Source organism: Lucilia sericata, unplaced genomic scaffold (assembly GCF_015586225.1).
Source record: "Lucilia sericata isolate MDLA Ls3-8-SP2 unplaced genomic scaffold, ASM1558622v1 Contig000586F_arrow, whole genome shotgun sequence".
Classification (NCBI taxonomy): Eukaryota; Metazoa; Arthropoda; class Insecta; order Diptera; family Calliphoridae; genus Lucilia; species Lucilia sericata.
The window spans coordinates 174,979-200,000 of record NW_023994593.1 but is presented as its reverse complement, the minus strand read 5'-3'; the positions used below and the strand labels follow the sequence as shown (position 1 = coordinate 200,000).

The 25,022-nt window shown below is 31.7% G+C and overlaps 1 protein-coding gene across 1 annotated transcript in view; it reads right to left on the bottom strand.

Moving 5' to 3' along the window:
- Positions 1 to 24,175, bottom strand: part of LOC119606444 (MAGUK p55 subfamily member 6) — a 29,515-nt gene extending 5,340 nt beyond the window's left edge. Inside the window, 8 exon segments of the mRNA XM_037959957.1 lie at positions 1 to 18; positions 92 to 253; positions 316 to 414; positions 1,239 to 1,456; positions 1,459 to 1,732; positions 2,859 to 3,011; positions 21,179 to 21,294; positions 23,132 to 24,175. The exon segment at positions 1 to 18 is cut by the window's left edge and continues 193 nt beyond it. Coding sequence (XP_037815885.1) covers positions 1 to 18; positions 92 to 253; positions 316 to 414; positions 1,239 to 1,456; positions 1,459 to 1,732; positions 2,859 to 3,011; positions 21,179 to 21,294; positions 23,132 to 23,225 — 1,134 coding nt within the window. The 5' untranslated portion in view covers positions 23,226 to 24,175.
- Positions 24,176 to 25,022: the final 847 nt, after the last annotated feature.

Genomic DNA, 25,022 nt, shown 5'->3' with positions numbered 1-25,022 from the left:
ACGTTTACGTTTTGAGATCTGGAAAAGGATGTAAATCAATTAACATTGAGTTAGTAAACAAAGTTAAATCTTCATATTTAGCTCAACTTACCCTTGTACCACAAATACCAATTTTGTGCACATAATCAGCTTCAGGTGCTACGAAAGCCTTGCGTCTTTCTTCTAGTTCTTGTGAAGGTATCAAACCGATTTGTTCACTTTGAGCAGTTATATTTTTAGCTTGCCACCAGTTGGGATCCTTTACATTGATAATCTAAAAATGTTTTGAAAATTAAATAAAAAAACTACCAACAAACTATTTGAAAGTATAGTTACCTGTAATATATCTCCGGATTTGAAAGACAAACCAATATCCTTGCAGGGCAGTAAAGAGTCCTCTGAAGGATTATAGGAAAATAAGGCACGCATGTAACTCTATATAAAACAAAAAAAAATACATTTTATAAAAATTCAGCAAGTATTTTTTTCAAATTTAAATATAATTATCCAATTCATAATCGATGTCGTATTGTTGTATGTCATAAAAATGTTTCAAACAATTTTTTTTTTTAAAACAAAACTTACGACCATACAACACCGATTTTAATTGAAATAGTTTAATAAAAAACTTTAATTTTCAAGAATTTACTCTTAATTTTGTTTCAATACCCAATTTTTACTTACTTATCAATTTGGTTTTTGCTTTAATGATCTTCATTTTTAGACAAATTATTAACAGTAATTGATTAATTTCATTTCAATAAAAGAATTTATAATTAATCAATATAAAATAAAAGTAAATTAAAAAATCAAAGAAATCAAAGAAGTTTCAAACATGCATTTAGATAAGCAAACGGTTAGGCGAATAGATAAAAGTTATTCTATTTATCTACTTGAAAATTTGCCTATGTAGTAAATTTTTAATAAGTAGACTGCTTTCAAAACGATAATTTAGTTAAAAAGTTACAATTTAGAAAATTATGCAAACTATTAAATAAGCAACAAACTCTTGAAAATGAAAACTGAAAAAAACAAATATCCAGCATAATTTTTAATCTAAAGATCAAAATTTTAAATAATCAGCTGATTCTTAAGCTTTTAAGCTAGAACTTTAATAAAGGAAAACCTGCTCAGAGGAAGTTTTTTTTTTCCAATTCCATTTAGATCTTATTCCAATTAAACAAAATACACCAAATAAGATAGATCTTGACAAAAAGAAAATAATCAATCAAAACTCATCAAACTCTAACACCACTTACCGTCATTTTCTTGCCTGGCTCAAATTTAGCAACACCATTTTGTTTTACCTGGCCACTTATTAAGCGTGCGGAACGTATTTCCTCGTCCATATTGGGACCAATTTTTAATGTTAAATTCTCCTTAGCACGCGACACCTCAACTTGTAAATCCTCTGGGGTACGTACTGCAGTTCCATTAACTTCTAATATTACATCGCCAGGATTTAGTAAACCTTGTTATCGATTACACCACCCGCCATTATACGTGCCACTACTAGTTGTTTGTGTTCGTCAATTTCGACGGTTAAACCTAAGGGTTGATTTGGAATGCGTCGCAATCCAACCATTTTAATGGTTTCCACAGGCATCGTTGTATTGTTTATCAGTTCGGTCGGAAAGAGATAGCCACCAGTTTTACGTTGTGATATCGCTTCGAGTTTTGTGAGAGAACCACCGGCTGCTTTTAAACGGGCTTCGTAGAGATAACCTATTTCATCATGGGCACGAATGAGGGCCTGTAAGAAGAATATAAATATTATTAATTGTTTATAGATAGATAGATAGATAGATAGATAGATTAGATAGATAGATAGATAGATAGATAGATAGATAGATAGATAGATAGATAGATAGATAGATAGATAGATAGATAGATAGATAGATAGATAGATAGATAGATAGATAGATAGATAGATAGATAGATAGATAGATAGATAGATAGATAGATAGATAGATAGATAGATAGATAGATAGATAGATAGATAGATAGATAGATAGATAGATAGATAGATAGATAGATAGATAGATAGATAGATAGATAGATAGATAGATAGATAGATAGATAGATAGATAGATAGATAGATAGATAGATAGATAGATAGATAGATAGATAGATAGATAGATAGATAGATAGATAGATAGATAGATAGATAGATAGATAGATAGATAGATAGATAGATAGATAGATAGATAGATAGATAGATAGATAGATAGATAGATAGATAGATAGATAGATAGATAGATAGATAGATAGATAGATAGATAGATAGATAGATAGATAGATAGATAGATAGATAGATAGATAGATAGATAGATAGATAGATAGATAGATAGATAGATAGATAGATAGATAGATAGATAGATAGATAGATAGATAGATAGATAGATAGATAGATAGATAGATAGATAGATAGATAGATAGATAGATAGATAGATAGATAGATAGATAGATAGATAGATAGATAGATAGATAGATAGATAGATAGATAGATAGATAGATAGATAGATAGATAGATAGATAGATAGATAGATAGATAGATAGATAGATAGATAGATAGATAGATAGATAGATAGATAGATAGATAGATAGATAGATAGATAGATAGATAGATAGATAGATAGATAGATAGATAGATAGATAGATAGATAGATAGATAGATAGATAGATAGATAGATAGATAGATAGATAGATAGATAGATAGATAGATAGATAGATAGATAGATAGATAGATAGATAGATAGATAGATAGATAGATAGATAGATAGATAGATAGATAGATAAAATGTAGGCAGAAAGAAATATTAAATTGATAATTCTATTCCAACACTATGATCTCATAGAAACAATCTCTTCGCACTTACCCGAAAATGTGGTTGTGCTAAAAGTTTAGCTAATTCTCTCGATTCCAAACGTCTAGAGGGTGAAAATTTGCGTATTATATCGTCACAGATAGGTTTATTATTTAAATGTGCTGGCAAAAAAGCTGGTACTGGCTGGGGCTCTTTTGGATTTAACTACAAATGAACAAAAAAGAAACAAAGAGAAAAATACCAACAACATTAAGACATTACTAAATAATGAAATAATTAAATTAAGTGAATTTTATTTAATTGCCATTGCGTAGGTCAAGATACATACATACAACATGAATACAAATGGGAAACAAAACAACAAGATGACAAACTTGAGAAATCTATACAATTGTATTATATGTGTACTTAAAGACAAACAAAAGATTGAGAATTGTTTTTCATGTAGATTTTTTATAGAGCTGACTAATAATATAGTGCGGTATTTAACCTTAACATGATCTTTCACATTAAAAGTTTCGTTTATTTAAATAAGTTCCCAAAAAAATGTTTAATAGCTATAATTCAGTTGAACATTTTTTGTTGTCTACTGTGAAGGTTAGGTCAAGAGTTTTGTCTATGAACATTTTCGTTACAGTTACAGTTTGTTTTTATTAAGTTAAACTTGAACTACATTTATAGAAAATAACAATTAATTAATTTAAAATTTTTTTATATTATTTTAGTTTTTAGATTTACTATGACAGCCATTTCCTACCTTAACTATTTGGAAAATAAGAAAAAAAAAACAATTTCAATTTATCTCCAACAATTTTAATTCACTTTTCTTTAAACTTTCATTTTATACCAAATGAATATCGACAATTGTTTTCTTTATGCTTGCTGTTGCTCTTTTTATGTAAACGTCATTAATGCTATTAAATGATCATTATGATCATCACGTAATGTACTCGCAACAATTGTATTTTAGTTGTTTTTATATATGGAATGCCATACAATTACTTTCTATGATTCATTCATTCATTCAGTTAGTCGTTCAATCGCTCGCTTGTTCATCATGTTTTTGTTTTTTTTTATTTGGAAAATTCAAGTTTATACCGGCTTACATATACTGGCTCAGAAGATTTAAACCTTAAACATTCCATACGTGCTGCTCCCATCATGCATGAGAAGATAATTTTCAATTAAAATACATCAATTTTTTTTTCTTTCATGTTTATACCCTACACCACTTTAGTGGGGAGGGTATATTGGATTTGTGCTGATGTTTGTAACATACAAAAATATTCGTCCTAGACCAACCTTAAAGTATACCAATCGGCTTAGAATCGTTTTCTGAGTCGATTAAGCTATGTCCGTCCGTCCGTCTGGCTGGCTGGCTGTCCATGTAAACCTTGTGCGCAAGGTACAGGTCGCAATTTTCAAGATAATTGGATGAAATTTGGCACGCACGTTTTATTTGACCCAAGGACGAAGCCTATTGAAAATGGTTAAAATCGGTCCATTATTTCACCTAGCCCCCATACAACAGAACCCCCCGAAAAGGGCTTCTGAGCTCATAATTATGTTAAATATACAGATATATCGATAAAATACGGCACAACTAAATTTTATAGAAGTCTTGATGACCCTGCCAAATTTCATAAAGATCGGGCCACATTTGACCCTAGCTCCCATACAAAGTCCCCTTCAGAAAGTTACTTGAATGTCCCAAATTAACTTATAAACACAAATATCGCGATGAAATTCAGCACAATAAAATATTATGTCAATATAAATATATTCACAAAATTTTATCGGGCTTGGTCCATATTTGCCCCTAGCCCCCATATAAAGCCTCTTTCAGAAAATTAGTTTTTCATCCATAAATTGCTTAAATGTATCGGAACAAGGGAATATTGAAGATAAATGCTTTATTATGAAAAATAAATTACATTTAATATTCATAACTGGTGTAGGGTATCATATGGTCGGCCACGCCCGACTATAATTTTTTACTTGTTTTTTTTTGCATTTTCATTTAAAAAAGCATTGAAAGTATAATTTTTATTATAAAAAATTATAATGTTTTTAAGAAAATAAATTGTGCTTTAAGTGCGTAAAATTACATTTCGAATAAATTTATTCAAATTGAAGGAATTAAAGAAGAGAAGCTTGTACGAAAATATAGTCAGGTGTGATCGATCATATGTCACTCTACACCAGATATTAGTTAATTTGAAATATTGCTCCTCTCGAAATTTTGAATTATATTACCATATTATCGTTAATATATGATTTTTAGGATTCCGACTCTTTTTTGGGTTTGAGCTAACATTCACCGACCCGATTGATAAAGCTAAACTTTTAGCTTATGCTCGCCGAAAAGTAATCTACCACTAGCATTCCGGCATTGGTCTTGAAGCAGTGCTCTTTTAATCTTTTCAGCAATCTATAAAGATTGCTTATATGTATAACGCCAATTCCTAAAAAGAGAGAGGCCAATAACCCTGAAAATTATCACCCAATAGCAAACTGTTCTGCAAATTCCATAGTTAAGTATTCAGAGACCAACGTATAGGTCACTCCACTAGTAGTAGTAGGTCTCTAGTAGTGGCTCTAGATATTTCAAAGGCGTTTGATAGGCTATAGCATGGTCCACTATTATCTAAACTAATTGCTTTCTTAGGGCTCGCTCTATACGAGTTGTTATAAATAGGATCTCATTAGACAAGTTCAAGTTAAATTCAGCGATATCGTTAGGTTCCGTTCTTTCACCTACTCTATTTCCCATTTTTCTAAATAACTTCCAACCAACCCTATCTATACTCTTTTGTAGATGACAGCAACATTTGCCATATATGTATATTCATTCAATTATAGGCCAAGCCTTTTGGAAATTGGATAAGGAATAATTCGCCTAGATACTCCAGATCTAACAACAATCTCTGAATGGGGTCTTGTAAACGACCGTGTTATATTTAAGCGTATAAACCCACAACAGATCATGTTGCTCTTTCTATATCTATGGGTGGTGTTAATATTAAGGAATCAGAGGTTCTTGATGTTCTGAGCAGGAGAATTCATTGAGATATCCACTGGTCTTAAAGCATATTTCATGTGTCGAAAGAAGCGCTAAAGTGCCTGGGTTTTTTAAATCGATCTAAGAAATACTTCATTGTGATCTGATCTTCTCTTCTATTTACATCACATATATTCCATCAAAAAAGGGATACAATTCTCACGTATAGACCGGCGCTTTAAAAGTCTATTTTGGAACTATTTTACCGCTTTCAACAGAGGACGAAACTACCTATCGGAGACAGTAGTAGATATTCTGTTCTATAGTTATTATAATGGCATATGTTCCTGTGAAATTAGGGAACTAGTTCCCGCGGAGTTATTTGTACTCAACTCCCTTCTTCCAAGAACACATCGATCCATTGATTCATTGGATCTCACAACGCATTACAGATCTCGTTTTTTAGCTGCACTGTTCATATGTTGACCTATCTTCCTCTGTCCTCCCTCCCATAACCAATTTTCCTTGTTCCTACATAATGCACTGCATGAGTAGGTATCAAACCCTGAGTGCTGGTCCATAAAAAGCATGGGCTCCCACAACGCTATTCAAGGGGGGGGAGTAGAAAAGTACTTAAATAGAGAAAAACGGGAAATTTAGTTTCCTTATAGTGTGACAATCTATACGAAGGAACACTTTCTTACCTTTTTCACTAAAAAAGTTGAAAAATTTGCCTAAAAGAACAAAAACATATGTTTTTATTGATTTTCGGTAGCGAAGCAACCCGGGTACATTCGTTTTTTATTAAATTTCCCAAATATAATTATGAACATATACTATCACCACACCATCGAATGATAGATGAATGATACCAAATAACTTAACTAAAGAATTCATTATATTAAAAATTTTCCCTAAAGAAAGAAAGTCAGTCGTCGTATTGTGTTAATTTTTCTTTTTACAGTTTTCTCATATAAATTACACTTGTAGTATGTATATAGTAAGTAACTGAATAAAAGTACAATCTTAAAGATAAATAACACAATACCAACTACAACAACAAATAATAACAATAGTTAAGTGAAGCCCCACCAAAACAATTTACTTTTTTGTTACTGCAAATAAAATTTATATTTGCAAATATTAAATTCAAAACTACTGCATACAATAACAACAAAAAATAAAAGCCAAAAAGGGCTTTAACCTCTTTTCATAGTGGCCGTTAAGGTGCGAGTGTGTAAAAAAAAACAAATTATGTTTTTATATTGTTAATATGGCAAAGTATTATAATAAATTTATGGCTAAATATCAACATTTAATATGGCATTTAAAACATGTAGTGGGGTGGGAAATATAAGTTAAGAGAGAGAGAGAATAAAAACCAAAACAGATGTGTGGCGAATTCCAAAGAAAATAATAAACAAATTAGGGTATTAAAGCTAGGTTCAGAGGTATCGTAAAAACAAGTAGAAAAGTATAGTCGGGCATGGCCGACCATATAACACCCTACACCATGAATATATTTTAAAAATTTTTATTTTTCACAAAGAAACTTTTATGTTGAATTTTACCTTAATTCCAAAGTATTTAAGCAATTTATTGCTAAAAACCAAATTTTCTAAATGAGGCTTTATATAGGAGTATAAGTCAAACATGGGCCGATCCTCATTAAATTTGGGAAAAGGCTATATTTTTAAATAATAGTTAATTATGTTGAGTTTCATTGCGATACAAATGGTTACAAGTTAATTTTAGACGTTTAAGACATTTTTTGAAGGGGGATTTGTATGGGGGCTAGGGTTAAATAAGGGGCGATCATTACGAAAATCTGCAGTGTCATTTATACTTATATAAAACTTATTTGTGCCAATTTATAGAGAGATAATAGTATATTTGACGAAATTATAGCATAAAAAGCCCAAATCGGGAGGTACGGTTGTATGGGGGCTAGGTGAAATAATGGACCGATTTCAACCATAGGCTTCGTCCTTGTGCCAAAAAACATGCTTGGTCCAAATTTCATTAAATTATCTTGAAAATTGCGGCCTGTATCTTGCGCACAAGGTTTACATGGACAGCCAGCCGGACAGACGGACGGACGGACATGTCTTAATCGACTCAAAATGTGATTCTGAGTCGATCGGTATACTTAAAGGTGGGTGTAGGACCAATATTTGCATTGACACTGACAGCAAGACTTCTACAGGAAGTTTTGTTGCACATTTCTTGGGTTCTAGACGAAATATACCATCGATAATGGCAATAGGTTGAATAATAAAGCTAATCACATTCCACGGTTTAGGATTTTTAAGAATTAAAAGAGTTTTGCGTTAATTAGTAGTGTCACCAATATTCGTGATCGAGTACACAAATTGAACGAAACACATTATGGTTTCGATATTTGTCTGTGATTTTTTTCGGTTTCGTTAACCGAAATTTACGTAAAAAAAATATATGTAACAACAATTTTATAAATGGCAATGTCTTTGAAAGATTGCGACTAAAATTTAACTTGTATTTATTAATAACGGTGAGTATTAATGATCGACAGTACGGTGCAATAGAAATTAAAGCCTTGTGGTAAAATAGAATGGATCTTGAACTTCTTTAATGCAGAAGTTATTGGGTTATATGATCTATTTAGGTAATCCCAAAACTGCTCCCTTGTAAACATTATTGGAGTACATGATCCGTTTATTAGTCATATGTAATACAGGCTTAGCTCATATTTTTTGTTGGAAAACAACATGGTACGGATCATGTACTCCCAGAATTAGAGCAAGGGCGTAGTTTTGAGATTGCTCTGATGTAATGTATGGATGGAATAGGTGGTCTTCACCTAGGGCCTGACAATGTTAAATGGAGTATGTATTTTCCATATATTTGGATTCGTTTTGGACCAGTTCTAGTCCTTTGTTTTTCCCATATATTTTGATTAGTCTTGGATAACGGTGAGTATTAATGATCGACAGTACGGTGCAATAGAAATCAAAACCTTGCGGTAAAGTAGAATGGATCTTGAACTTCTTTAATGCAAAAGTTATTGGGTTATATGATCCATTTAGGTAATCCCAAAACTGCTCCCTTGTAAACATTATTGGAGTACATGATCCGTTTATTAGTCATATGTAATACAGGCTTTTTTTTGGAAAACAACATGGTACTCCCAGAATTTGAGCAAGGGTGTAGTTTTGAGATTATTCTGATGTAATGTTTGGATGGAATACGTGGTCTTCACCTAGGGCCTGACAATGTTAAATGGAGTATGTTTTTCCCATATATTTGGATTAGTTTTGGACCAGTTCTAGTCCTTTGTTTTTCCCTTATATTTGGATTAGATTTGGACCTGGTTAGTCCTTTGTTGTTCCCATATATTTGGCATAGTTTTGGACCAGTACCAGTCCTTTGAAGAGTACTCTTTATACGCGTGTGCGGAGTAGTTTCAATTTTTGTAGGGATGAGATCCAATCTATAATAACAAGTATAGAGCGTTCACTGAGGAAGCTTGCAACAGTTAAATCGAGATACACACTATTCAGCATCATTACTGCGAAAACAGTTAATCGCTTTCTGAAAAGTGGGAATTAATTACAAATAATTCAGTTAGAATTGATATTGAACTTGTTTAGTGATAGTGATGAGAGAATTCCTATCGAGGCCTTAGAAATACCTAGATCAAGTTGGCCCAGAAGGCTTATTTATGTTAAGATCCGAACTTGCATTATGCTTTGATTTTTGCCGAAAGCTTTTGCTTTCCTATGTGGCGAGGGTACTACCCATAATAATGATTGGATTTACTTGCATCATTTCGAAGTCTAGTTCCCATATAGTCAAGGTATTTGTAAGCTTCGCAACAATTATCTTTTAAAGAATTATCAAACGCTGAGCTTTTTCGAAAATTCGATGTAGATAATATATATAACATTTTGTTCATTTTGAATTTCTCTTAGTACCTTGAAAAGCGAATTATTGACAATGAGTGATTTTATATAAGAAAAGTTATAGGTATGCGAAGAAGATCAATTATGGACCGATCATTATGAAATTTAGTACAGAAATATATTTGCTCATAAAAAACTTCTGCAGGAGCTGCCAGAATGAAGAGAAAGAAGATAGTATAACTCACTTCCTCGGTCATTGCCCTGCCCTAGCAGATCATAGAATGAGTCTGCATGACTTAACGGTGGCTGATATCCGAAAGATAGACAAACAGCTTTGGTTTAGGAAACCAGAGTACTTATGTAGAAGTGTACTAATATGCTGACCGTTTTCTCTCGTTTCATGTATCACAAAGGGATCAATTTACTGGACCCTGTGAAGACATCGCGAGGACATGCTAACCTAACCTCACCTAAAGTCATTTTGTAAAAGAAACCTTTTATGGGGGTCCATTTTGATATCAAACGTCATCAGTAGAGAATATTTGCGTATTCTCCGTCAAGAGATCGTTGGATCATCAGATAGACAGACCGATTGATCGTCTTAGAATCTAATAAGGTTCCAGAATATGATTAAATTCACTTAAGAATTCAATGGAATGCAAAATCAAACAATTAAGCTTTTGAAATACATACATAGAACATGGAACAATCGAAAATTTTAAGACGAATTAAAAAATAAATTTTGAATTGAATTTATTGTTTTTAAGCTTTGTTTTAAAGTCATTCTAAATAAACAAAAGAAAACACGTAATTTTTATAATTAGTTTAAGAATTTTCAATATTCATATAGGTATATGATATATGAAATACAAAAGATCTGAAACTTTGTCAAATACTTCGCTGACTTGGACCTACTATAAGAAAACTTTTAACAATTATAAACTAATGGAAGCAAAAATGCCAAATAATTTAAAGTAAATTTCAAAACTATTAAATATATTTTACAAAAAATTATCACGAGTTTCACAAATTCTTTTACGAACAAAAAGACGATTGTTGTTGAATTTATAATTATATAATTAAATAAAAGAAATAAACTTTACAGTAAATGCAGGTGTTTACTTTAACTTTTAGTTGTAATTTTTTTATTTAACAAAAATTATTTTGTTTAATTTATAAGTATGATTGAGAAAATGACTTATTTTTTGGGGGACCACTCCCAAAAAGACATAAAAGCTTGACTTGACCAAGTCGTGTTTTTAAAACCAGAGAATAAATGTGAGGGAGCATTGAATTTAGCGAGAGAAAAAAAGAGCAGCAAAATAAAGAGAGAGCCAAGATAACTTAAAGCTAAACAACAACAAAAAAATATAAATAATATTACACAATTATAATAACAATGTCAAATACAACAAACAATACAATAAAATTCTCCACCACTTATTAAGTCTTAGTGGATGGATAGATGATTGGAACTTTTTCAAAACAGACTTTTTTTTTTGTACACAAACGTTGTTTTTTTTTGTGGTTGTTATTCTTACGATACCAACAATAACGACGACGAGTATAACAAACAAGCACACGACGAAAAACAGTTAAAAGAAAGAGTCTAAACAACACCGACATACATACATACAACAATACAACATTTTATATAGATACGTCATCGTCTTTAAACGAAAAGTGGTTTTTTAACTGAAAAGTTGTTTAATTTTTTTTTTTTTTGTTATTCCAGCAAAGTTTTTGTTATGGACACTATAGGTAGTAATTTGTTTAAAACGAACGAATTTTAATCACCAAGGTAGCAACAATAAGCACTAGAAATTGTTAAACATAAATTCTACCATACTTTTGGTTTATTATAATTATATATATTGATTTTCTTTTTGTTTTTCTTTTATATATTACTTTTTCTTTTGGTTAAAACACTGCAAAAATTACTTTATAACTGAATTTTTCTTTTACTGAATGAAAACTTTCGATTGTATTCGCATTGAGGGAAAAACTCATACTGATTCAGGGTTTGGTTTTAAAATATACACCTCAAATTTCGAAAAAACGACGACACTCATTAATTAAGAATCTTGGCTTTTAAAGTTGGAGATAACAGAAATACACATACACACACACACACACACACACTATTTCAAATAAACAATAAACTGTTGAATACTACTCGCGTGTTTATCAAGCGGGAGTTTAAAATTCGTTGCAATATCATTACGCTCTCATTACTTTAAGCCATATTTCCCCCAAGAGAGCGAGAATGAGAGCAACTAAGCGTTACCTAAACTTTATGAGAATTACTCTTTTTCTAAAGTTTAATCACTCGTATGTTTTGTAACAACCGCCCGTTTGTGTTTTTAACGTTTTTAACTCGTACCTTACCTAAACACAGTCCAAATGTTACTAACTTGTAAACATGAGTATTGAAACGACCAAACCCCAAACCTAAACGAAATCCAACTAGTAGTGGAATTAATATTATTGTGGAGACTAGCTTGTGTTGCTTGTGTTTCCATGTATCCATAGCTAGCGAGTTAGCATGTGCACACACAAGCTAAAGAAAAAATTGAAAAAAGTTTTTGAACTTATTGTAACGGCGAATTTACTTATGATAGTGGCGAACTAAAAAAGAGGGGAAATGTTTTAACACTGTTGAAAAAAATAATGCTTATTTATCATGTAAATCTTGTCTTATTTTAATTTTAGTGTAATTTTTATGTGTAACATTTAATTACACAGTGTGACAAAATTACAAAAAGTGAAAATACTTTCCTCGTGACCTAGTGCAATTTGTAGATCTAGTTGAGTAGATAACCCTTCTACTACATATTTAGAAAGTATATTCTGTCACACAGTGTAATTTAGGGGGTTGTAAGCAATTAGGTGGTTTATACTCAAATGTAGGTCGTTTTCTGTTAAAAAAGTAAGTTCTGGTATTTCACATGCAATGTCGATTAAATAATGCAATCAAAATAAATTTGTTAATGTTTAAAGCACTAATTTTGGCAAATTTTCTTTATAAATCATGTTAGTGAAACAAATCATAGCATATCTAACAGGAGCCCAGGAGCATAAGGTGTGCACCTGTCCACAAAGACTTAACACATAGAGTGAAACGAAAATTTAAGAGGCTATTACTAACTACTAAAGGGCCCTTCACACGGTCACACTTTACGTACGACAAGTCTAATGAAAAAGTAAAATGAAATTCCATCCGTATGACAAAAAAGAGAATAAAAGTCGTATGATTTATATTTTTTGTGTTTACACGATTGGTATAAAACAATAACAAAGTAAGAAGGAACAGCTGTTTCACTTTTTTGTATGTGTTTACATAAAAATACATCCCTGATCTAATGCGACTTGCTTGTTTTTTGAATCATTTCAAAAAATGAAGAGAGCCATACGACTGTCAAATTTTCCATCCGTATTTTCTCTCAGTGTGTTATGGTTTCATTACATATTGCGTTTAGACGATCCCATCCGTTCTCTTCTACACAAAATTTTGACAGATCATATTACTTGTGTGCTCGTGTGAAGGGGGCTTAACGATGTTCTATATAAATAGACCGTACCAAAATCCTATGACTATTGTAATACTTAAAGGGTCAAGATGTCGTAGTGCTTTACGTGAACACCTGTCGTGTTGGCCTTATTTCACGGCGGTACCACTGGGTGAGCACCTAGAGAATTATTCGGTAGACCGAAACACGAATCCATCAAATAAGATGAGGACTTTGTTCTTACTCACAGAGAACACACTGTGGTAAATCTGGTATGAACAGAGTAAACCTTGAACATATCTGGACAAGGAAGGAAAATTCAATGGTATCACTTATATAAGATACCTTTCATCTGTCACCATTCAACCCACAACAACAAGATCATTATACCTCTACATTCCAAGGAAAAGCTGAGGATACATTTGATCACCACAAGTTTATAGTCCCGGCAGACTAGGTGTACGGGCGGGCAAGATCAGTATACCCCTACATTCATCCTGTATCATATACACCAACTCATTTCCAACGCTTAGTCTCACAGTCACTCCTCTGTGGGGTATCTGTTGACTTCGGCAAAAGCACCGAACATATCCCGTATTATAGATTTCACCGTGCATCAGTCTTTTAACCTACATTCTCTTCTCGCGAATATATGTTTAAACCACTGGCACCACGTGCCCGAAGTCACCTCCTCCATAATAGGGAAAATATTTAGTCCGAAATTATGCTCTGCGGGCTACAGGTTCCCGTGGTACCAGATCTCTTCTCTACATGCTCTACATTCGTCAGAATCCGCACGTTCAGTTTTGTAAAGTTGAGCCTTTAATCCTATGTGTTCACTCAGAATACGTACCACCAAACTAACCTCACACTTGCTCATTCTGAGGAGGCTTCTCTTTCTTATTTCAGCCCTCGTTGCGTCGGATGGTTTGGCAGTCGTTAGATTAATTTCTTTTAATGCTCTAAAGTCGAAACCCAGATATCTAATGGAAGACGATAAAACAGAGATTATTTTAAACAAATTGGTCTTTAAGATGAGACGACATCTCGAAAAACTAATGTGATTGATAGCTTCGAATTCAGCGCTGCTCAATCCTTTAGAAAATAATACTTTGGTCACTTATCTACAAATTTTCTTTCACGATCTGAACGATTTCAAAGATATATCACTGACAATGATTAGGAAGACACGATTCATAAAATCGTTCATATTCGTGAGGAAATCTTTTGCATGAACTTACAGTATCCGAATGTAAACATTTCTTTAGAGCAAATGAAACTAAACAAGTTAGAGTGCTATATTCGGCTGAGCCGAATCTTAAATACCCTCCACCAGCTACTTTTATATTAATACTTTTCTAATTGATGAAATATTTGTAGAAATAAGTTTTCTCATGTCTTAAATAAAAAAATCCCAAGATTTACAGCTTAAATCTATTACAATTCCATTTTTTGATTTATTGAACATTACAAACTCCATTTCCTTTATATTTTAATAACGCTTAGTTATATTTAGTATTTGCATGTATGCATGTGTGTGAAAGATTTAAGGATTTTCAAAATACATTTGTTCTACACAAAATTGATAATGCAACTAGTTATATACGGTTAAAGCTCTTTTAGGGGAAGGACCTAGCATGGGAGATATGACCAAATATAGACCGATCGTAAAAAATTCTTTAAGCTAAATTTCTGTACATAAAAGCTATATTTCAGTCTAATTTTGTATCTATATCGTAATTTAGTAATAAGTAATGTGTGTTTAAGTGATTTTCTGAAGGGAACCTAGTATGGGACCGAGCGCACCCATGTTATGAACCGATCGTGAAAAAATCTTGAAATAGAATTTTTGTATACAAAACTAATTTTTGTGCCGAATTTAGTATCAATAGCTTTATTTGGTAATGAGTAATGTGCGTTTAAGAGATTTTCGTAAAAGGACCTTGTATGGGAGCTATGACCAATTATGTATATAAAGTTATGTGCGTTTAAGTGATTTTCGGGAGAGGACCTTGTATGGGAGCTATGACCAGTTATGGACCGATCGTAAAACCATTTTATAGTAATATTTCTGTGCATATAAGCAATACTTGTACCAAATCTTAATTTAGTAATGAGTTATGTGCGTTTAAGTGATTTTCGGGAGGGGACCTTGTATGGGAACTATGACAAGTTATGGACCGATCGGAAAAAATTTTCTCAGTAATATTTCCGTGTATATAAGCTATGCTTGTACCAAATTTTATATGGATATCTTAATTTAGTAATGAGTTATGCTCGTTTAAGAGATTTTCGGGAGGGGACCTTGTATGGGAGCTATGACCAATTATGAACCGATCGGAAAAAATTTTCACAGTAATATTTCTATGCATATGGGCAATACTTATACCAAATTTTATATGGATATCTTAATTTAGTAATGAATTATGCGCGTTTAAGAGATTTTCGGGAGGGGACCTTGTATGGGAGCTATGACCAATTATGGGCCGATCGGAAAAAACTTTCACAGTAATATTTCTGTGCATATGAGTAATACTTGTGCCAAATTTTATATGGATATCATAATTTAGTAATGAGTTATGCGCGTTTAAGCGATTATCGGGAGGGGACCTTGTATGAGAGCTATGACCAATTATGGACCGATCGGAAAAAACTTACACAGTAATATTTCTATGCTTATGAGTAATACTTGTGCCAAATTTTATATGGATATCTTAATTTAGTAATGAGTTATGCGCGTTTAAGTGATTTTCGGGAGGGGACCTTGTATGGGAGCTATGACCAATTATGAACCGATCGGAAAAAATTTTCACGGTAATATTTCTATGCATATGGGCAATACTTATACCAGATTTTATATGGATATCTTAATTTAGTAATGAATTATGCGCGTTTAAGAGATTTTCGGGAGGGGACCTTGTATGGGAGCTATGTCCAATTTTGGGCCGATCCAGAAAGAATTCTATTGACATAAGATTTCAATTTGTAAAATTTTGTGAAGATATCGACATTGTGACGGAAGTTATTAACAAAAAAAAACATTTTCCGGGAATATGTACTTTTGTATGGGAGGTATATGAAATTGTGGACCGATTCTAGTAATTTTCAGCAGGGATCAAGATCTTGTGCAGAAACGAATGTATGATGATTTCCATGGAATTATCTTGCATAGTTTGCGAGAAAATTACATCAGAATGTGTAAAAAATGCTTATTTTTTTCCGAGGTTATTTTAAATTTTGATTCATAACTTTTCCCGGTGTGAACCGATTTTGCCCATTCTCAATACCAAACAACTTAGGAAAATGAAGAACATTTTGGGTGAATTTGGTTAAACTCCATTGCTTCGTTTTATCGTGAGCGAGTTTTACACAGACAGACGGACATAGCTAAATCGACTCAGAATTTGATAAGGACCCAGAATATATATACTTTGTTGGGTCTCAGATGAATATTTCTTGGTGTTACACACGGAATGACAAAGTTAAATATACCCTCTATCACCACTGATGGTGGTGGAGGGTATAAAAAAATTGCGTCATACGATCGAAAACTTTTAAATTCTATATTGATTTCATTTGGTATATGTTTGCAGAATCCCGCAATTTAGTCCCAGGTTTTATTTAAAACAAATTTTGTTTTCAGTACAAGTATAAGATGATTTAAATTACCTAATATCTATTTTTATTAAAAATAATCTAAAAATAAATGTGAAGAAAGTTTTGAAAAACGAGTTTATAAAAAAGAATAAGATGTTAATATTAGATTTATGGTTTTTTATTAATTTTAAAAGCTATGGTGAAAAGTTTATATTAAATTCCATGTTTTAAGTCGACTTTTCCATCCAATGACAGTTCTCATTTTCTTAGAACTGTAAATATCATACAACTTTAAAATACTCTTTAAAAGTGATCAAAATGTTGTCATAAAAATAACTTCATATAACCCTAAACAGGTTTAAGTTTAAACTCATATCTACATAGAAATTATGTATTTATGCTAAAATGCATATAAAAGTGTTGAGTTGCATGGAAGACAATAAAGTTGTATGTATCTTTTATATGTTTGTTTTGGTTATTAGTGATTCCCCAAAAAAAAAACAAACTGGTTTTTATTTTTAACGTTTCTTTTTCTATATACCATTTTAATACTAAGATATACGAAGTCTGATGTGTTAAGAAAGAAAGCTTTTACAATGTAATGAAAACAAAGCTTTTTTTTACATAACACTTGCATGCATATATGAAGTATCTGATGATGATTACACTTATTTGTACTTTAAACAATTCAATCAAAAGCTTTTTTTTGGTTTTCTAGCAGTAAAAACTGGTGATACCATGATTTATTGAATGTATTTTAATTTTGTTTTTATTCTAATCTCTACCACAAAATCTATTTGTGTTAATTAATGCTTAAACTTGTAAAAGTGTTCTTAAAAGAAATTTGTACTTTCACTAGAGATACAAGGTATTATGATGGTTGTTTTGATTTTAAAGGTCACGCTATTCTTACAATATGCGTGATTTTATTTCAACGATTCCTTTTGCTAAGTTTCGTGCCAAACCAAGCCAATAAAAATAGTTGTAAAATGTATTTGGTCTAGTGTTTTATATAAATTATGGACACAATTTGCCAGTAATATGACGTAAAACATATACAACATACATTTGTCTATTATCTTAGTGAAATATCTTTTGGTAACAATTACAATTAAGACGTTAGACTACAGACTGTGGGAATTATGTATTTTTTTTAAACGACTTTAAGTTCATTTGAGTTTTCAACATCATACAATGAAAAGGCGACCGACCTATAGTCGCCACTTATTCAAATAAGCTTAATAAATATCATGTTTGTGTTTTGTCGTCTAACGTTCTGATTGTATTTGTAAATTTCTTTTGAAATATTACTTTTCTAATAGAAGGTGTCATGTGTGCGGATAAATTATTATATATTTTATTCATTTGGCAAAATTAAATGGCAAAGTTTAGGTAAACACCCTTAATTCTATTAATCCTGATGACGGAATGTTGACAAAAATGTCTGCATGAATAATTGTAGAATATCAAATGTCACGATAACTGAGACATTAATCAAATTGTCGAAAAAACTCTAAGAATTACAATTAAGCCACACTTGTTAGTTTCTTTTATTGTCGTCAACGATCTTTGTCTTCTATATCCTCTTTACCTCCTCAGTTCATTCATCTGCAGTAACAGAGAAATTGTGATTTAGAAGTATGACATTTGAAACGATACATAGCAGGGACAAAGTTGTTTTTATTTTCGATTTAATCGATTAGGACTGAACATTTGGTTGTAAAACTCAACGTCCTTCTTACCTTCACTGCACATACGACTAAAAATTTATTCAACAACCTCCTGGACCAAAGAAATAGGTACTGTTAAAAATCGAAAAATTTTAGGGGTAATCTTCGACAGCCGCTTACATTTTTCATAAACCGCAAACTACATCAATCAAAAGGTTAGAAAAAGGTCCTTAAATTAGCATTATTTCGGTCAAAGAAGATTCGGTCGTACAAAGCAATTGTTCGGTCTCTTCCCAATTAAACAGCCCCACTATGGACCCCTATCTTCAGTAACACCCAACGACGAGGTCTACAGACGGCACGAATCGAATGAAACCGAATACCTCAAAATGACGAACTTGTATCATTAACATGAGAGGATCAAGTTACTGTAGTCCAAACATCATAATGTATTGTTGACTAGACAGTTTCTGTTGTCAACCATCCAATTCTTATGCATGATCACCTTTACCGACCCATCTGAATGAACTTCCAACGCTTTTGCACGGCATACCATCGGATGTCGACCGATTGTTTATTACAAGCACTCGGAAGCCTTTAGTGGCAACAACCTTATGATGAAAAAGCTGTTTCTTTTGGATACGGATAGATCAATTATTTAAGATCAGCATGTTATACAATTTCTTTGCAGAGAAGGCGAAAGATCGTTCCATTTCCCTGTCATTGCAGCTACAACTCAATATCCTGTTATTACTGCAAGCAATCCCGATGTATCTCCTCTATGCATAGCAAGTTTTCCATTGGCTACATTTACTTGGCCAATAGATTATGTCTAGATTAAGAAACCATTTTTCAAACTCTTTAATCAATAACCAGAAGATATTAGCGGAAATGCAACTGAAATGCCGCTTGACATTGCTCATTGCCATGGCGCACAATGAGCAATGTACCACACTAAGGAGGTATCCGACAGACATTCCTGATCAGAACCACATCACTATTGGCCAGTCAATGTACGAAAATATCCCCAGGAAAAACGACCCCAAAGTCAACAAGTAAGAGTGTTATATTCGGCTATGCCGAATCTTATATACCCACCATCAAACCTCGTTTGACTCGAACGAAACGTACTTATGTCAAATTTCATCTATATACTCGTATATTTAGGCCAGTTATAAGCGTTAAAGTAATTTTCTGAAGGGGATCTTATATAGGGGGGTAGGGTCAATTATGGGTCGATCCTCATAAAATTTGACAGACAGACAGTAGACAGAATTTGGTTCGTATTAAATTTACTTGTGTCGAATTTCATCGCTACACTCGTATTTTTAAACCATTAATAAGCGTTGCAGTCATTTTCTGAAGGAGACCTTATATGGGGGGGTAGGGTCAATCATGGACCGATCCTCGTAACATTTTTTAGATAGATTTTGACTCGTATGAAACTTACTTATGTCAAATTTCATCTATATACTAGTATTTTTAAGCCAGTAATGAGCGTTAAAGTCATTTTCTGAAGGGGACCTTATATGGGGGGTAGGGTCAATTATGGACCGATCCTCATAAAATTTTGCATAGTGATTTTGGATCATAAAAAACTTACTTATGTCGAATTTTTTTCCGTATATTCGTATTTTTAAACAAGTTATGGCTGTTAAAGCTGCTTTTCGAGGGGCCACTTGTATGGGGGCTATCCGAAAACGTGGACCGATATCGCCCATTTTCAATACCAAACAAACCTTACCTATAAGAAATATTTATGTGAAATTTCAACCCTCTAGCTCTTTCCATTCGGACTCTATCGTGCTTTCAACAGACAGACAGACAGACAGACAGACAGACGGACGGACGGACAGACGGACAGACATGGCTAGATCGTCTTAGAATTTAATGAGGACCCAGAATATATATACTTTTGTGGGTCTATGATCAATATTTCGATGTGTTACAAACGGAATGAAAAAATCAATATACCCCCCATCTTTTTTGATGGTGGGTATAAAAACCAAAAATAGCCCCAATTATAGTGTAATATAGAGTTATAAAATTAAGGTCCAATTTCTAATGAAAATTAACCCCAAAATAAATGATGCCTATTTATCGGTACAGATACGCAATGAAAAAGAGTGGCTCTTAAATCTGGCTTTTGTTGCACATGGGAGTTACATTAGGGCTTACGACTGTTACAAGGTAATAATGAAGATCTTAGTATATATACTAAGATGTACAGTTTGTGACGAAATCATTGAGTTTTTATAACATATTCAGTCCGTTAAATGCAACATCATTGCCCCCACTTAAAAACATTTTTAATCTCTAAAGATTTAAATTATAAATGTCCCCAATTTTCTATACACATATACACCTTCCAATACCCACAAGACCGTATAAAATATTTCTGAATTCTCTTTTTGAAAAGCGTTCGTAAACAAATAAAAATACATAAACAAAGCAAACAAAACAACCAATTTACCGTCAACCTCAACACGCAACGCTCTTAGCGTATGTAATATTAAATACCAAAACATTAAAATCTAAATATGGGTCAATTAAAACACCAAAAAAAGCTGAATGACACATTATTAACCCCTCCCCCTCGAGCAAAAGAAAAACTTAAAAAAAGGAAATTCAAATAGTACATACGTAATTGTAATAAGTACATATGTATGTACGAAGGTAATTAATGTTAATAGTGCTTCTGTTAATGACTTACCAACAGTTCCTTGTTGGGTGTTGATGGATTACTTAGTAGGAGACCTTTCAGGAATATTGAATCAGTACTAGAATGATCTGAAAAATTTTTACCATCAACTGTATGTTTATAGCCATCTAAAATAAAAGAGTGAAAAAAGTAGTAGGTAGAGATAATTACTGCACAAAGATGAGAAGAAAAATTATTTTATTATATCGAAAGAAAAGCGAATATTCTACGTAATGAAAATGCAAAAATAAATAAAAAAAAAGTTTACTAAAAATAAGACAATGACCTATTCATTTGTATTTCTGTATACATAAAGAAACACATGTAGATATGTTAATATATCTACGTATGTATATAAAGATCATACAGACATAATGGAACACATATGGTTTTAAGATTAAGAGCGATATGTAGAGGTAAATAATGGCTAAAAATGTCCTACTTTTAGGAAATTTTGCAATAATTTTCCCTTTACGCCCGCTGCTAATACAGTTTATTTAGGTTTTTATAAGATACCTACTCTTTTACACAAAAAAATTACAACATCTCTATCGGATTAATGTACCTGCCAATAAATCTATTTATCTATCTATCTATCTATCTATCTATCTATCTATCTAATCTATCTATCTATCTATCTATCTATCTATCTAGCTATCATATCTATCTATCTATATCTATCTATCTATCTATCTATCTATCTATCTATATCTATCTATCTATCTATCTATCTATCTATCTATCTATCTATCTATCTATCTATCTATCTATCTATCTATCTATCTATCTCTATCTATCTATCTATCTATCTATCTATCTATCTATCTATATCTATCTATCTATCTATCTATCTATCTATCTATCTATCTATCTATCTATCTATCTATCTATCTATCTATCTATCTATCTATCTATCTATCTATCTATCTATCTATCTATCTATCTATCTATCTATCTATCTATCTATCTATCTATCTATCTATCTATCTATCTATCTATCTATCTATCTATCTATCTATCTATCTATCTATCTATCTATCTATCTATCTATCTATCTATCTATCTATCTATCTATCTATCTATCTATCTATCTATCTATCTATCTATCTATCTATCTATCTATCTATCTATCTATCTATCTATCTATCTATCTATCTATCTATCTATCTATCTATCTATCTATCTATCTATCTATCTATCTATCTATCTATCTATCTATCTATCTATGTATCTATCTATCTATCTATCTATCTATCTATCTATCTATCTATCTATCTATCTATCTATCTATCTATCTATCTATCTATCTATCTATCTATCTATCTATCTATCTATCTATCTATCTATCTATCTATCTATCTATCTATCTATCTATCTATCTATCTATCTATCTATCTATCTATCTATCTATCTATCTATCTATCTATCTATCTATCTATCTATCTATCTATCTATCTATCTATCTATCTATCTCTCTATCTATCTATCTATCTATCTATCTATCTATCTATCTATCTATCTATCTATCTATCTATCTATCTATCTATCTATGTATCTATCTATGTATCTATCTATCTATCTATCTATCTATCTATCTATCTATCTATCTATCTATCTATCTATCTATCTATCTATCTATCTATCTATCTATCTATCTATCTATCTATCTATCTATCTATCTATCTATCTATCTATCTATCTATCTATCTATCTATCTATCTATCTATCTATCTATCTATCTATCTATCTATCTATCTATCTATCTATCTATCTATCTATCTATCTATCTATCTATCTATCTATCTATCTATCTATCTATCTATCTATATATCACGCACAAACGTAATAATGAATCTAGTATGCTCTACATTATTCAAGAGTGTACTAAATAAAAACAAAAAAAAAAAAATACAATAAGTACACAATAAAAACAACAATTGCTGTTTGCTTTTCTGCCCCACTTACCATTATCGGTCGCCTCAACCTCATCACCAATTTTATTGATGCTCGCCAAGAGATTGACTTTATCCTGACGTTCTTTACGTGTTAAACGCACCATGGCCACTGAATTTATTGCTATTTGGAACCGTTATTGCAGCACACAACAAAGAAGAGGAATAAGTAATTGGATTTTTATCTTATTTTTCTAGTTTTTTCTTTTATTATCTTTAAATCACAGGATGAACAAAAGAGGAACGAAGTTTATAGGATGGATAAAGGGGAGAGAAGGAAAGGAATGGGAAAGAAAGGAAGCTTTAGTAGTATAAACAACGGAAAGTTGTTTTGTAATCCAATATTGGTGTCTAGTGTAGGTTACCAGGCCAAGTAGGAGAATGTATACAGAGTATATTACTTGTGTGTCCACACAAAACAATAAGTATTAGCAGGATTATATGAAGTGAAGGTACGAGTAGTTGACGATGATGACGCACCACCGATAAATTTAAAATGAAAATTTAATTTGCTGGACACATACAAAAAAAGGAAGGAAATGCGAATTTTTTTTTTCTTATTTATTTAAATATCCACTCATGCAATTGGAATTTTATAAGTATTCAGCCGTAGACACTTTTTACTATATATAGACACTTTTTTGTTATGCTTCACTGGTTAGGAACAATAAAACCTTTTTGTTTTATTACAAAACTTATTTTTTTGTTATTGGTTTTTGTAACACTTTAGAATTTATTATCAAATTTTTTCTGTGAATCTTTAAATTTCTTTTTTTATGATTTCAACAATTTGTTGTGTTTTCCGTTTTGTGTTTTACGCAACAATCTGTTGCCTTTTGATTATTTTTCTTTTACACATGCATATTTCTTTTTCATAATTAAAATATTATTTTCTATTTTCTTGTTTTTCGTCTTTTTTTATTTATTTGTATACACAACAAACGCTATTTATTATAGAAGACACACAACAACGTCGTTCATACGCCCAGGAAACTTTATACGAAATATTTTTAATGGCCAAGAAAGAATAAAGCCAACAACAAGCTTTAACTTTGCTTGCAGATGTACTACTAACAAGAAAATAGAAAAAAAAAAACACAGACAAATATATGTAGAGAAAAGAGAAGTAAAAACAGAGAGTAACTGTCAATTATGTCTGCAAAGGAAACATAGTTGTATTTTCGAACAGGAAATGCCGCAAGAAAACGTGTACATTTGTTTAAAGTTGTTAGAAAATTTGATTTAGAGCAGGTTTTTTATATTAATCTAGTCTTAACTTGCTGTTAGATTAAACTCGAAATATATTTTAGACGGATCTTTACCGATGTTTGATTTTTCTGTTATAGAGAAGCTAATGTTGCAAGTATTGCCAACTTTTTAGTCAAAAATATGAATAGCTGTTTTTTTAAACAAATCAATCTGTCACTTTTAACTTGGTTATAAATGTATGTATCTATATATATAAAAATGAATGTGTGTTTGTTTGTATGTTTATATGTTTGTATGCTTGAACGTTATAGACTACTAAACGGCTGTCTGGAATAGGTAATAGGCAACTTTTTATTTTGAAATTCCAAGTGGGCGAGGAGCCACGCCTATATTAAGAAAATATTAAATCTGTATATTTTAGATAATATAACAGTTAGAGTCCTCAAATTTTGTCGGAGCAACTTTAGTGTCAATATAATTATTTAGGACGAAAAGTAGGCGGACTATCATTAGGGGGCGTGGCACCTGCCATATAAATTAAATACAAAAATACGTTTATCTTGGAAACTATTACAGTTAGAATCTTAAAATTTTGCACGAAAAACTTTAACATCCATCTAAACTTTTTGGGTAATAAATTGGCGGACTACCCATGAGGAGAGCGGCACCTCCCATAATCAAATAGAAAAAATATT